Source organism: Magnolia sinica, chromosome 13, assembly GCF_029962835.1.
Source record: "Magnolia sinica isolate HGM2019 chromosome 13, MsV1, whole genome shotgun sequence".
NCBI lineage: Eukaryota > Viridiplantae > Streptophyta > Magnoliopsida > Magnoliales > Magnoliaceae > Magnolia > Magnolia sinica.
In genome coordinates this window covers 2,850,542-2,864,861 of record NC_080585.1, presented here as the reverse complement: position 1 = coordinate 2,864,861, position 14,320 = coordinate 2,850,542, and the positions used below count along the sequence as shown (strand labels likewise).

At 41.6% G+C, this 14,320-nt stretch overlaps 1 protein-coding gene across 4 annotated transcripts; it reads right to left on the bottom strand.

Moving 5' to 3' along the window:
* Positions 1-1,127: 1,127 nt before the first annotated feature.
* LOC131222423 (pentatricopeptide repeat-containing protein At5g59600-like) lies at positions 1,128-13,001 on the bottom strand. Of its 4 annotated transcripts, none has more exons than XM_058217477.1 (7): positions 12,784-13,001; positions 8,132-8,252; positions 7,763-7,906; positions 5,778-5,974; positions 5,448-5,523; positions 4,239-4,710; positions 3,606-3,898 (listed from the first exon to the last, which is right to left on the bottom strand). In XM_058217477.1, the coding sequence occupies exons 1-6, from the start codon at positions 12,984-12,986 to the stop codon at positions 4,309-4,311; spliced, it is 1,143 nt and encodes a 380-aa protein (XP_058073460.1). In that variant the 5' UTR covers positions 12,987-13,001; the 3' UTR covers positions 3,606-3,898; positions 4,239-4,308. The 4 variants fall into 4 exon arrangements, with proteins under 4 accessions (XP_058073459.1, XP_058073460.1, XP_058073461.1 ...); XM_058217478.1 differs by having other exon boundaries at positions 4,239-4,662; XM_058217479.1 differs by lacking the exon at positions 8,132-8,252 and having other exon boundaries at positions 7,763-7,922.
* Between the last annotated feature and the right edge of the window lie 1,319 nt (positions 13,002-14,320).

Sequence of the window (14,320 nt, the reverse complement as noted above, 5' to 3'; positions counted from 1 at the left end):
TCTCTGGTTGGACAATCTTGTTTGATTATCTTTTCTGTTAAAATTTGAGCTGTTCCCCAGATTTTTTTATTTAACCATCCATTCATTCGTGGTCAGCCAACAGGATAGTCACAGTCATCAGACTGCGAGTTCTGCCAAAAAAAAACAAAGGCAGTGGAAGCGTACTCAGTGAATGAGTAGCTTTGATAGCTGTTCATGGGCTATGTGTACAATAAACCCTTGAAACATATTCAAATCAGTAAATATGATGCTTCGCCAAACACAAAAAGGTCCATCAACAGTAAGGTGGGACCCACAAGTGCCATGCCCGAAGAAAAAAAGAGAGGCCCAACTGGTCATCAGGTGCAGATAACCAATGAAAAAAATAATAATCGAGCAACAGTTCTGAATTCTCTTTATGCTTGTAGCCATCAATTAATTGAATTGGCCTTCACGTTTTGGAGTGGGGTCGTCTATGCGGTGGAATTGTCTGATGAGCAATAACCATCTAGCACAGGTGTTAGGGTAATAGTGTTCATAAGGCAAGCTATGCTGCCTGCCATTCAGCAGTCTAAAGGAGATTCTTATATGCCCGTCTCCAAGGACTCATCTGCAGCTTGGTAAAAGCTTGCCAAGAGTGCACTTTGGTTGATGCTGGTGCCTCTCTCTTTTCATGTATGCTGCATGCACGTTCATTCCTGTCAGCATGTGCAATTGCGTAGAACATCCGAGCTGTGCAAAACTTGGGCGCACCATAAAGATTACCTAGACAGGAACGAGGATGGTTGACTCATCAGGCAGGCTTCACCATGAAAATAAATAGAAAGATGATGATATAACCTAATGCACGGATTGTGGCCCGTGACTAAATTGGTCCAGATTTTGCCCCAAGTGATCTCTATGGTGTGGCTCACCTTCTGCACTGCGCCAATGCTTTGGCGTTGGATGGTGCTTTGGCAGGAAAGAATATATTGTATGTGAACATTTCGCAACACCTTATAAGTAGTCCCATCTAGTCAAGAATAGCCATGCACTAATCAAGAATGGTCATTCTTTCTCGTGTAGCAAGACGTGTTTGGATATGAGGATTCCAAACTGTGGATATATAAAAAGTATGATTACTTCCATCAGCATCATTGAATGGAGGATGATTTCAAGGATCTTGTTTAGATAGAAAGCAGGAATTTAGGATTCATTAGACAACAATTATCTCGTATCCAGCGCTCAGAAACTCTTGATAGCAGATAAGGCTAATGTTTACTTTGCAAATCCTTCTGCCCAAACAGCCACTGCAGTCTTGTAAAGGGAGTCCAGTTTCTTTTCCCATTCAGATCCAAATACCAAAAAGTGCAAAAGCCTTTACTCTATTCGAGTGTGCCTCTAGTAGAGTGAAGTCTTCAAAGAGACAGACCATTGAAACAGGGCGCCCTCTTCCATCTATAATTTTGGGGACGATCTTCCATGATGTGGTTTTAGGTCCAGCAGGACTTATGCAGCATCCCCGTAACAAACAAGGCTTCTTACGCAATTGCATCAATTCAAATCAAGGTGACAAACACAGGCATCCTGCCTGGCTTCCAACAGTCATAGCGGCAGTTAAAAAACCCAAGATTCTATACAGCTCCCAGCTCGGTGAATATGTTCCCCTCTTTTGGCACCCAATAGCATATGAATGCAGACACTCAAAATGCCATTTTTAAATAGACACAGGAAAACAAGATTCAGCATGAACCGTCCCCTTTGGAGTTGCAGCTTTGTAAGAATGATTTCATCCTCAATTGTACTTTCAGCCATGGTTAAAACCCCTATCATAACCACATTTCCCTTGCTCCTGTATCTCCAGTCCAGACCAAACTTCAGACTTGGAAGCCTGTTTTCCTACCCTAAATTCAACCAACCCATCCTTCTTTTCAAGCCAGCTGCATCCTGGTTTTTTCCAAATTCCCTTTTCCTTCATCACCTCCCTCACTTTTTCCACCCCCTCCCACTTTCCGTCTGCCGCATAGATATTTGACAGAAGCACAAAGTCTGCAGGCTTCCACAACTCCATCTGTAATATCTCCTCTGCCAATTCCTTCGCCAGATCACTCCTCCCATGTATTCTGCACCCATTAAAGAAGGCCCCGACTACAGAATCGTTCACTTCCATTGGCATCTTCTTCACCAGCTCATAAGCCTCAACGAGCTGCCCTGAACGGCAAAGGAGATCAACCACACAAGCATAATGCTCTTTGCTCAGCTCCACCCCATAAATCTCTTTCATAGACCTGAAAATTTCCAAACCTTTCTCGACCAGTCCCCCATGGCTGCAAGCAGAAAGCAGGCATGTAAATGTGACTTGGTTTGCCTGCACGCCTTCATCTTGCATTTTAACAAACAGTTGAATCGAGGCATCGACATGTCCGTGCTTCCCATAGCAGCTGATCATGGCATTCCACGCCGCAGGGTTCCTGGTCATAGTCTGTTTGAATACTTTTCTAGCATCTTCAATGCTCCCACATTTCGAGTACATGTCAATAAGAGCCGTCACTGTAAAAATATTTAGCTTGAGGCCTCTGCGGTAGATCAAGCCATGAACCTGTTTTCCTTTTCGCAGTGAGCCTATCAATCCGCATGCGGGGAGCAAGCCAGCTACAGTTACTGAATTGGGTTTACATCCAGCAGCCAACAACTTTCCCAACAATTCAAGCGCTTTAACACCTTGTTGGTTTTGATTGAAACCTGCAATCATCGCATTCCAGGTAACCAAATCGGGTTCTAATCCTTCTTTCTTCATTTCGGCAAGGAATTCAAAAGCTCTGTTAGAGTCTCCATTCTGAGCATAACCTGCAATCATGGCATTCCAAGTGAACTCGTTTGGTTCTGGCCCCTCCAATTTCATCCTCTTGAAAAGGATCATGGACTGCTCGAGCTTCCCTCTTTGCAAGTAACCAGATATCATGCATGTCCATGAAGCAACATCTCTCTGAGGCATTCTGTCGAACAGCCGACGAGCAGCCTCCAGATCCCCACATTTGCAGTACATGTCAATCAGAGCATTCACCACGGAAACATCAGAATCAAATCCTCTTTTGTTTATAACCCCATGAAGTTCCTTCCCTTTCTTGATCTCCAACAGGCCCACACAGGCTTTCAAGATACACGAATAGGTGAATCTGTTGGCAAGGGCTCCAGCTTCCTGCATCCGTGCAAAGAGGCGGATTGCATTTTCACAATCCCCCTCAAAAGCAGAAGCAGATATCATCCAGTTCCACGCAAAGGCGGTCGGTTTTTGCATCTGCTCGAAAACCAGCCTCGAAGACGCTACATCTCCACAACCAGCATACATTCCTACAAGCTTGGCGTTCAGACACCCAATCTCCATCCCTATGCCTGCAATGAATATCCGTGCATGGATCTGCTTGCCTGGTCGCAAGGCCTTCCATTTCATGCAGCTCTGTAACAGGCATCCCAAATGATCCGAAATGTTATACAGTGACTGTAACGGTTTCAACATTTCAAAAACCAAAGGCCATGCTCAACATGAAATTAACCACATACAAGTACCATCTGATATAGATTTTTTATGGATAGATTTATCAAGGAATTTCAGATGGACGGATAGATTATTGAGAACTCTGACCAAGATAGAAGAGATTGCATGCCCACATGTAGAAGAATAGCCTTTTCATTACACTATCTATTGATAAAAGAACAGCTTTCATGACACTACTATTAAATTACTTCTCAGAAAAGACTCTGTTAAGCTATATAAGATAACTGGAACTCGGTACATAGATACATCTTCCATATCAAAACTTTCAGTTTCACTGCTGACTCAAAACTACACCTCTCACTTCAGTCAGTTGTTGCACCTATCCAATGGCTGCTTTGCCATCCCAAATCCTAACAGCATAACTCCCGACATCAAGCGGCAGCACTGCCAAAGGAAACAAAAATTAGTCTCCAATAGACAGAAAAACAAAGGGGAGGTGCATGTAGGGACCAGCTTTTGGTGATCCGGATCGCTTATGTGGGGGAACCCATGGAGATGGGATATGCCCAAAATTCTCACCCATCAGATGATCCTTAACCATCCATTGAACACCCGTTAAGTTTGGACCACTGGTCATCGTTCATTTTCATTGGATGGAAATGATTACCTTATTGGGGAGAGATTGAGGCATAGCAAATACCACCAACAGGATGCACGCGATTGATGGTTTATATCACCAAAAGCAGGCCCCTTGCTGTCTCTTGTGATTGATCAGCATATATACCTTCAAAAAGAAGGGAATCAAAGCCAAGGTGGTCTTTACCAGGAGATGCCCAGATAAATCAAGTCTTTAGTTATTGTTTTGCAGCGTAATATGGATACCCGCTAATTCCAGCAGGTGCTCCAGCTGGAAGGACCACACCAGCGGGTAGTCCAACTGGATCTTTCTTGGCAGCAACCTGCGCATACGAAACCTGGGATTGCGGTGGGTACTGAGGAGTGATGCCTGGGTAAGCAGCAGGGTATGCTGCCAAGGCCTGAGGGTATGCAGAGTAACCAATAGGGGCTGTGCTGACGACATGCGTCTTTCCGGGCTGTGCATATCCAGCTGGAAGGGGTATGGCAATAGGAACCATTGTCGCTGGTATCTGTGTTTGTACCACTTTGGCCTTCTGGGAATCAGCGAGCTTCACTGTAATGTTCCGCCCCTGCAACCAAATGCAGTCGACAGTCTTCAGTGATTCAGAAGCTGCAAACTGTCAGAATTGATAGCTCTAAGTTTGTGCAAACCGCAAAAATTCATAAGACAGGTTTACAATCACGTGAGACTACGTCTGAAAAAAAAAAAAAATCCCACCATGAAACCCAGATTGAAAATAACAAAAACATCCCACGTATTCAGATAAGGTTACTAGTAGCATTCCATGTATTCAGATAAGGTCACATGTCCATAAGAAACCCCTTTGTCCCTTTGGTATGGCCCTCATGAGTTACGGATTGTGCTGGATTATTCTGGCTTGGGGGGTTCAGATGGCACTGGCACATCAAGGTGGACCCCGCCCACCAGCTCGAACTTATTGTAATAAGCATAATTACTGAATGTTTGAAACATATGTGATCATTCAGCAAAGAAATGTGATTTGTTACTGAACAACTGCATCTATTAATGAATGAGCAATTGTGGTACATTTTCTACAACATACCTATGATCATCAAATAAAATGATAGCCTTATCATTGTTACACAGTTTGCTTTTCATGGTCAACCATTCTGCAGTTGCTTCATAAAAAATTAAGAGAATTGCAGCCTTAGGATCTTGCTTATTGGTTTTGGTTGCCCCAAGTCATGGTCTATAAGTAGCTTAACTGATAAGTGCCACAATTCATCAATAAACAAATATGGGCCACTTTTCGGCTTTCATGTACAGAGTAATCAGATAATGTTTCCTTTTAACATCACTGCATAGGAGGAAAAGAGGCCATGGACTACTTACCCCGAGTACCTTGTTCGGATCATCCAAGGCCTTCTTTGCTGCCTCCAGTGTCTTGTACGTAACAAAGCCAAAACCACTGCAAATAGCATCAAGAAGAGGGATTTGGTTATTTGAATGGTTTTGAAAAGAAAAGAAAAGAAAAGAAAAAGGCATCACAGTGCAAAGGAAGTGCCTTTCCTTTTTCAGAAAACAAATGCATATGACATTTGGAAAAGGAAACGATTTCTTTTGTTTTTTGAGAAAATAAAGCATCATACCGCAATGAGAATGCCTGCCTTTTTCTTCTTTTATTTTCTTTTTAACAAGGAAAAGGAGCTGATGGTTTTGTACCGTGATTTGTTTGTTTCTTTGTCATAAGCAACAGAACCTTCTTCTATCTCACCATGCCTGCTGAAGAAATTCAGTAAGATCTCACTTGAGACATCGGGCGACAGGCCTCCAATGTATAACTTCCTCTGTGCTTGATCTGTGGTTACAGACGCACTGCTTAGCCCCTCACAGGCAAGGTTACAAACAGCCAAGCGACCCTGAAAATGCAAATTCAATTTAAGCATGGATGATACACTGTCATCACTGAGGAGAACAAGGAAAGAGGGATTTAAAAAAAAAAAAAAAAAAAAACCAACAAAATAAATCTGCTATATTTTACTCATAAGAATTTCTGTGACCCGGGGTTTCAGAATGGGAAGGCAGACTTGTTTTGCTGGGGAAGAAAAATAAAAGGAAAAAAAAAGAAAGAGATGAAAAAACATACACAAAATAGCTAAAGCCCTGTTTGGTAGATCCCTAAAAAATGAGCATATCTCATTTTAGCTAACAGCAGTTAAAAGTATTAGAAATCTTGATCTCTAACACACAATGAGTTCATGTTAACAGTAATTATGTATTAGAGATCAAGATCTCTAATACATAATTACTGTTAACTAAAATGAGATGAACTCATTTTTAGGGGTTACCAAGCAGGGCCTAGATTTCGTTGGAGAAAACACATGACCTGATGGAATTTTAAGTCACGACATACCACATCTCTGTGATGTGGTTCAAGATTAAAGATACATTCTGTTATTTAGTTTATTCAATGAACCAACAGGATTAGCGATTTCAATCTGAAAATGGCAATTTGATCTACGGTGAAATAAGAATGAAGTAGAGAAGAACGGATTTTTGCAGATAACATAATTTAAGGGGTTGATTTTTATTTTTATTTTTATAGGATTTTCTCCCTCTGCAAGAAAATGCTCTCTGTAAAGTCACACCTTTTTATTGCAATCTCTATTTATGGGTTTTGCTAACATCCCAAAACATTTTAAATGATACGTGGGACCCCCATTGTGGACCTAAACTGCTCATTCATTGATACAACCAGGAGAAAGCCATGGTGAAAAAAGCACACCAATCCGATGGTCCTAAACATTTGATCAATAGCATGAAAAATGGACAATCGAGATTGACTGGAGAAAAAAACTAGGCCAATCATCGTCTTGAAACATCTATTTGTAGATCCCACTTTTTATTGCTTATGATTCCAAAGTACCACTTTCATTTGCTGATTCTAACCATGGGATCTGTGGATCATAAACAATGGACAGTTTGTAACAATTTGGCCCCATTCAAAGGGTTAGGATCATCCGATCGTTGTACCTCACTCCCTATGGTCCCAATTGATGAATGGGTGTCCTGTGTAGTGTATTATTTAAAAGGTTTGGGGACGTTGCTAAAGTCCCCATAATAGCAACACGCACACACGCACATGCGCGCACACACACACACACACTCAATTATTCTAAAACTAAGAAAAGAATCATAAAATACCGCACATATAAAGAGTATGGACCTAAATCTCAAGATCCCTCAAGACATAAATCTCCCAAAATCGAAAACTAATATTGACTGAATGACACAAAGCTCCATTAAAGATTCCCCAAAATATCCCAAATATCTTGAGCATGGGCTGTTTTAAATCAAGCCCAACAAAAAAATCAAGTCCATCTAATGGTGATGGATGGCTTGGACGTATCACAATTTACTCTCGTTAGCTATAAAACTTCTTCGTCATCGGAGTAGGATTGTATCCAAATTGGCATTTCATTGGAAAAGCAGATGAATTTTACGAAATTATAAACCAAAGAATACATATTTCTCCCACAACTGTTACAAATTTTCAAGACCTGACAAATCGACATCATAGGTTCAAGCAAAGAAAGTTATTAGGACATTGCAAAAAATCAATCTGAAAATGAGAGCACATCCAGCCAAATGTTTTTAAAAAATGATAAAGCTAAGAGAATAAAGAGGATATGAACAATACTACTTACATCAATCAGCTTGCTGGGTTCTCTCAATGCCATCTGAGTTGATTCCATGTGACGGTAAGTAATGAAACCATACCCGCGTGATTTTCCCGTTGCCTTGTCAACGATGACCGCTCCTTCCTCAATTTCTCCATGCCCTGCAAATGCCTGGACCACAAAACACCTTCAAGAATTTCAGCATAATGCTACCAAGTGAACTTCTCCTGAACTTCAAAACAAATAGCATAGACAGCATAGCTATCAAACGTAAGAAAGATGGTCCATGGAGTAGAGGGGTTCTTTGGATGAAAAGGATTTGGCTAGGTTATTATTTCATAGGTCAACAGCCACAGGCACTCCCAGCACACAATCGGCAATCAGCAATGCACTCACAGCACACAGGGTTTCTGAAGTAGTCTCCCAAGCCAAGCCACGAACAAAAAGCTTTCGATGAACAGGGTCTGCACTTGCAACACCTCTAATTTCTTCTGCAACTGAAGGATATTGGGAACCTCTGCACGCCTCAGACACGCACATGCAGACAGTCAATCCATGCAGCAAGCCATGAGTAACAACATGCACAAACAGACAGTCAACTCACACAGCAAACAATCAGTAACAACATTCAAACTCTTTTTTCTTGATGCATGCAAATGATTGGGAACAACAACATCCTCACACTCATGAACACCAAGCAATACAAGAAGAAATAAGGGAGAAGTCAATGGCTATGGTATAAATCTCGGCAGGTAGTCACATGGGTTGTTATTGGAGGAGGAGAGGAGCTGCTGTTTTGGACCCACTAACACGTATTGGCCAATAAGCAGGTCAGTTGGGACTGGACCGTGACCATCAAAGTTACACACTTTAAGTCATCGTCACAAGGGCAAAGACTCATAACCAACACACACACTTGCAGGCATGCAAGCAAACACATATAGATACGTTCATCATATCGGGTTACTTGGATAAAGAGGATAATGTAATATGGAAACCAGCTGATCAGCCAGACTTGATTGCGGTTGCTCTGATAGATGGGGTAAATGTCACATGGACATCACAATGGGAATCATCTAATCAGCTAGACTTGATAACTGTTGCATATGAATGGAGTGGTTGTCACACAGACATTGTGATGGGCCCCATGGCTTCTGCGATTCCCACAAAGGGAAATGATGCCACACGAAATTTTGATGGAGGAGAAATGGGCTCATCTAGTAGCCCGTTTCTCCCTTCCATGTTGGACATGAGCTGCTGTATTCTTATTGGTATTAGTTGTAACCTGAAAAACCAATGCTTATGTTCTAGACCTCAGCAAGATTCTTTCATTTGCTTCATTAATGTGTGTCGAACTTGAACTAATGCGATATCTGTAAGGATTAGAGAGAGGGATTCCTCTGGGTGTCCTTAGAAAATTGATATTGGACACAACAGGACATGCCAAGGGAGAGTTGTAGGCCATGGATCCCAACCAATGCCTTGTTTGACCATGACCACCTAAAAGGTTGTAGGACAAATCTATAAATATTTATTATTGATACGGTCATCTTGTGTGAGGGGACCAATGAAAAGTTGGGATGGAAGGTCTCTACCATTGAGCACCACTACGAGCCAATGTGCCATTGCGCTAGCGCTACCCTACGTAGGAGTGTAAGTGTGCCTTGGGAATAAGTGCCTGGGGATGGACCTGCTGGGCACTTGCATTGGTGGATCAATTCAAGTCTTTAGACCAGGAGACTCATGCTTGGACTAGATTCACTTGTAAATGTACTAGCATTAACAAATCTAATCCTTAGATTTGAAGACGCATGCAGAGTTCAAGGCCCTGGTGATATGTGCTTTAACTCACTTTATAAGGTTACAAAGCAAGCCAAAAGTTTTACAATGGATGTGGACACTTGGATGTCCATTCTTTTCATCTGGGTATACTTTAGAGTAGTAGGCGTTACCGAAATCGGTGCCAACAACGTAGGGCCCTGTGCCCACCTTTCTGACAAATCTAGCATTTTTATTCATCATCAAGCTTGAAAGTTTATTGTTGCGTAGAAGGTTGTTGTTGTTGTTGAGGCCTTGAGGGTGAAAATTTCGCTGGGGTGGTCCCCTTTAGTCCTTTACTGATTTTGTCCCTAGACTCCTTGACCATTCTGTGTTGACTGCAAAAAAACACGACCGGAGGAGTTGAATCCCTGCTACTCCTTGACCGTTCTGTGCTGACTGCACAAAACCACGACCAAAGAAATTGCCTCTATTTTGTCCGTTGTTTTGCCCATTGTTGTTGTTGAAACTGCACTACTGACCAACAAAAGCAAGATGTTGATTCGAATAAACCTGATTCTGATGTCCCTGATTTCTGATTTCATGACACTGAAGCAAGGGAATTAGTCCAGAAATAGGAGGAAACTGGACATTTCAGCATTGATGTAACGAAGTTCTCGTACTGAGGAGGACCCAGGCCCTACAAAAGTGGGGAAAAAAAAAAAAAATCTTCGTCTAGTCATCTATAGGTTTCCCTATATACACTACTAGATTGTCATTCATCACAGATACCTTTAAATCTGCTGATGTAATCAGACAGAGAGGAGTCACTTTTTTAGATACTTTGGAGTTGTTGAGTGAGTTGTAACTCATGGGCTTGCGATACTCCAGCATAGGTGCTCTCAAGGCACCTCCAAACATCAGTAGAGATTTCTAGTACAACCACCAGTCGCAGGGCTTCTTCTGAAAGAGTGCTTGTAATCCGTCCTTTCACTTTTGGATCTAACCTTCTCCAAGCGATGTAGTCTGGATTTGGGATTTCACTCTTACCATCAGAAGAGAGAATCTCTGTCCAGAATGGGGTATTCTCCATCAACAACTCCCTACACATACTCTGGAGATTAGTTGGGTTTTCCACAGCAAAAAACTCGTTGAATTTAGTGTCAACGAAACATAGTTAGATTCTCTCTCATGATCAATGGAGTCAACAACTACCATCAAAAGTCAATCTCCCTTGGGTGCCAACAGGATCAATTGAATCTGTCAAGTTTTTTTTAAAGCTCTAATACCGAGAAGAAAATCAAGATACATTTGAGAATTCTCTAGCTCAGTGCTATGAGCCTTGAGAGTTATTCTGTATTTATAAATTACCTAAAGTAGTTACATTTAGTTAGAAAACTACCAAAAGACATCTACACCACTTACATATAGTTAGGAAATTACCTGAAGCACACCTACACCACTAACACCACTAACATATAGTTAGGAAACTACCTGAAGTACACTTACACCATTTACACCACTTCCATGTTATTAGGAAACTACTTTAAGCACACCTACACCACTACACCATTTACACCATTTACACCAATACACCACTCATGCAATTAGGGGCTGTTGTTGTAACTGATTTGATAAGACTCCTCCATTGGGTGTGTCCACCTGATGAGCCTAGTACCAGCCTGATTGTTGCATATAATTATCTTCAATGTGGGGACCACCTTGTGTGCCATCATTAAATGTCCCACACAGTTGCTAGATTGGCATGCTGCGTATAAAGGTTGCATGTGGAGAGGGCACATGACGCTTGCTCCTATTTTGAATCGCTTATCTACCATTGGAAATGAAAAATCACTGATCACCCAAATTATCAAGATAAACATCCTATTTCAAATAGAACTCCTTATACAGGAAATATGAATACTATTCTTCTTATAATTTCAGACTCAAACACTTCCTACTTTGAGAAGAAACAAACTCTTTTCAGCTAAGAAGTTGTTGGCAACTTGGAATTTGGGAATTACTTAAGAATTCAATTCCAAGATACAAAATCCTGAGTATTTGATTATGCCAGTCATGTTTGGCAACCTGGAATTTGATTGTGGAATCCAGAAACTATGTTCCTATCCCGGGAGCCGAGAATTCTTTTATTTTAATGAATACAATTTCCAAGAATTCCACAATGTATATTCAAAGGAGGGAGAGAAGTGAATTCTATCAGCAGTGCCAACAAGACACACATGTGCAATATGTAAGACAATCATTACGATGGACCCATAGCAAGATACAAGATAGCCTTGACCCAAAAATTAGGCAATTCTAATCATCGGGTGGCCCACAAAAGTGAGCCCAGTAATTTTGTCGCATCATCAAGGCCGTCATCATTCAAAAGAAGAAAAGATCTGGTTTCCATGGAGGACAGTTGCAAGCGGAGACACCCACCAGGGCGGATTTCATAAATGGGCTGGGTGGAGGGAACAAGAGAGAGAAACATTAAGAAAGGAGTGTGCAGCACTCTCTTAAATAGAGATTTTTTGAAAAAGATGACCATTGGGAGTGTTTTCAATTCTCAGGAATTTGCAGACTGCCCACCCAACAGGAATTCAAAAATGCCCTTTTGCTGGAACTGTATTCCTTTTGAATTCAATTCCAACAAAGGGTATTTTTTTCCCAGGATGTACCTTTCCAGGCTCCAAACAACCCCTAACTCCCTCGCTCTTCTTGCTATAGACTATAATCTTCCAGTTATAAGAATTCATATGTTCTTGTTCCTGATTTACCCGACACCTGATGCCAAATTCATACTCGCAACATGCCCATTTCGCGTAATTGGCAGATTTATCTTTAATACATAAAGGTGTGTTTGGATGCACCAAATATCATGAAATTTCGTGATTAATCAGTCTAGCTTGATCCAAGTTATCATGATATTTGGTGCAACCAAACACACCCTTAAAAAAATAAAAATAAAATAAAAAGGTGTTCAAGAAGAAATTGAAAACTATCAATTTTAACCAAATCCAATGTGTGTGTGTGTGTGTGTGTGTGTGTGTGTGTGTGTATTCATTATTTACAGAAAATACTGAAAAAAAAAAATCACCTAAAATATGTACCAAGAAACGGCAAGAAAAAAAACCCTACACGGTATTGAAACATTCGAAATGAGAGAGAAATATCAAAGAGTTCGGACCCATGAATTTCTACAGAATAAAAGAGGCCCAGAATTCTAAAATAGAAAATAAGACTAGAAAGGGGTGGCATTTTCGTCAGTTGTTGTTGGAAAATCTTACAGCTTGACAAGGAGATCGAGAAGCTGGTCTTTTCTGAGGGGATCTAAGAGCAATCGCAAGTGTTCTTCTGATGGTAGGGAAGAAGGCTGCCCGTTGCCCGTTTCTTCAAGCTTTCTCTTCTTTGAATCCTCCATCGTCTCCCTGGCGTATGAGAGCAGAGCTGCAAAACAGGGTGGGGGTGCTTTTGTAAGAAGCAGCTTCATGTCCGAGGATGTGGATTTTATCCTCGGCCCTTCAGTTTGTCCGAGTGGGTGGGACCATGGTTCCATCATCCAAACCGTTTATCTCGTGGTCCCCACCTTGGATGAACTTACTTTACTTTACCAGAAGTCTCAGCGGTAGTGTGGTGACGTGGGGAGATTTGATTGGCGGGGCCAGAGAGATGAGCCACACCACAGGAAAACAATAGTGATGGATATCCATCATTTAAATCCCACTAAGGCCCACTGTACTGTTTATTTGACATCCAATCTGTTGATTAGGTCATAAAGACTAGGATGAAGGAAAAAAAAAAAGAAAAAGATTAGCTTGATCCAATACTTTTATGGGCCCCAAAAAGTTTTTAATGGCTGACGTTCATTCAACACTGTTTCCTGTAATGTGGTCCACTTGAGATTGGGATATAACTAATTTTTTGCGTAATACCATAAAATGACCTAGAAAAATAGATGGAAGGAATTGATGAAACACTTACATCATGGTGGGGCCCACGTAGCACCGACCATCAGCCATTGGCTGGTGGCAGGGGAGTAGCCAATCCGTTTCCGACTGTGGCGCCCACTGTAATTTATTTATTTTTATATCCATGCCGTCCATCTGTTTCGCCAGATAATTTTAGGGTACAATCTAAAAAATGCGCAGTAGATCCAAATTTTAAGAGGACCACACCACAGGAAACAGTGGCGATTGAACGCCCACCATTAGACTTCTTGGGAACCACAGGAATGTTTATTTGTCATCGAAACTGTTGATAAGGTCACAAAGTCATGAATGATGGACCACACAAATATCAGCTTTATACAAAACTTTTGTGACATAGAAGTTTTTAGTGGTCAATCACCACACTTTCCCGTGGTGTGGTCCACCTGAGGTTTGGATCTGCTGCATTTTTTAACTCTTAACTCTAAAATGATCCGATGAAACAGATAGACAGCGTGGATATAAGATACATACATATATCAAGGTGGGCCCAACGGTTGCCATCAAATCACAGACGGCATCGGGGTCCACCAATCAAATCTCGCCGCATCAATACACCACCACCGAGCCCGTTGAGGGCCTCACTGCCTAATCCATATCTAAAATCACCACCTAGACAGGAGTGGGGCTATCAAGGCCGGGCTTGGGCTGGGCCAAGGCCTGCAAAATAAAAGTTAGGCCTGAACCCAACCTTGGTATTAATTCACCACCCAAGTTTGAACGTGACCTTGGCCACCCACTTTTGTGCATCATCTGGGTTGCTAGGTGTGCCCCATGGTCCATGATATATAACAAAAATGCTTTTGAAATCTTAAATGGGGGTCAGGACAGATCAGGT

What these genes read in the sequence shown, in the direction of transcription:
- LOC131222423 (XM_058217476.1), bottom strand. Translation starts at nt 3,475, where the DNA reads ATGTTGAAACCGTTACAGTCACTGTATAACATTTCGGATCATTTGGGA.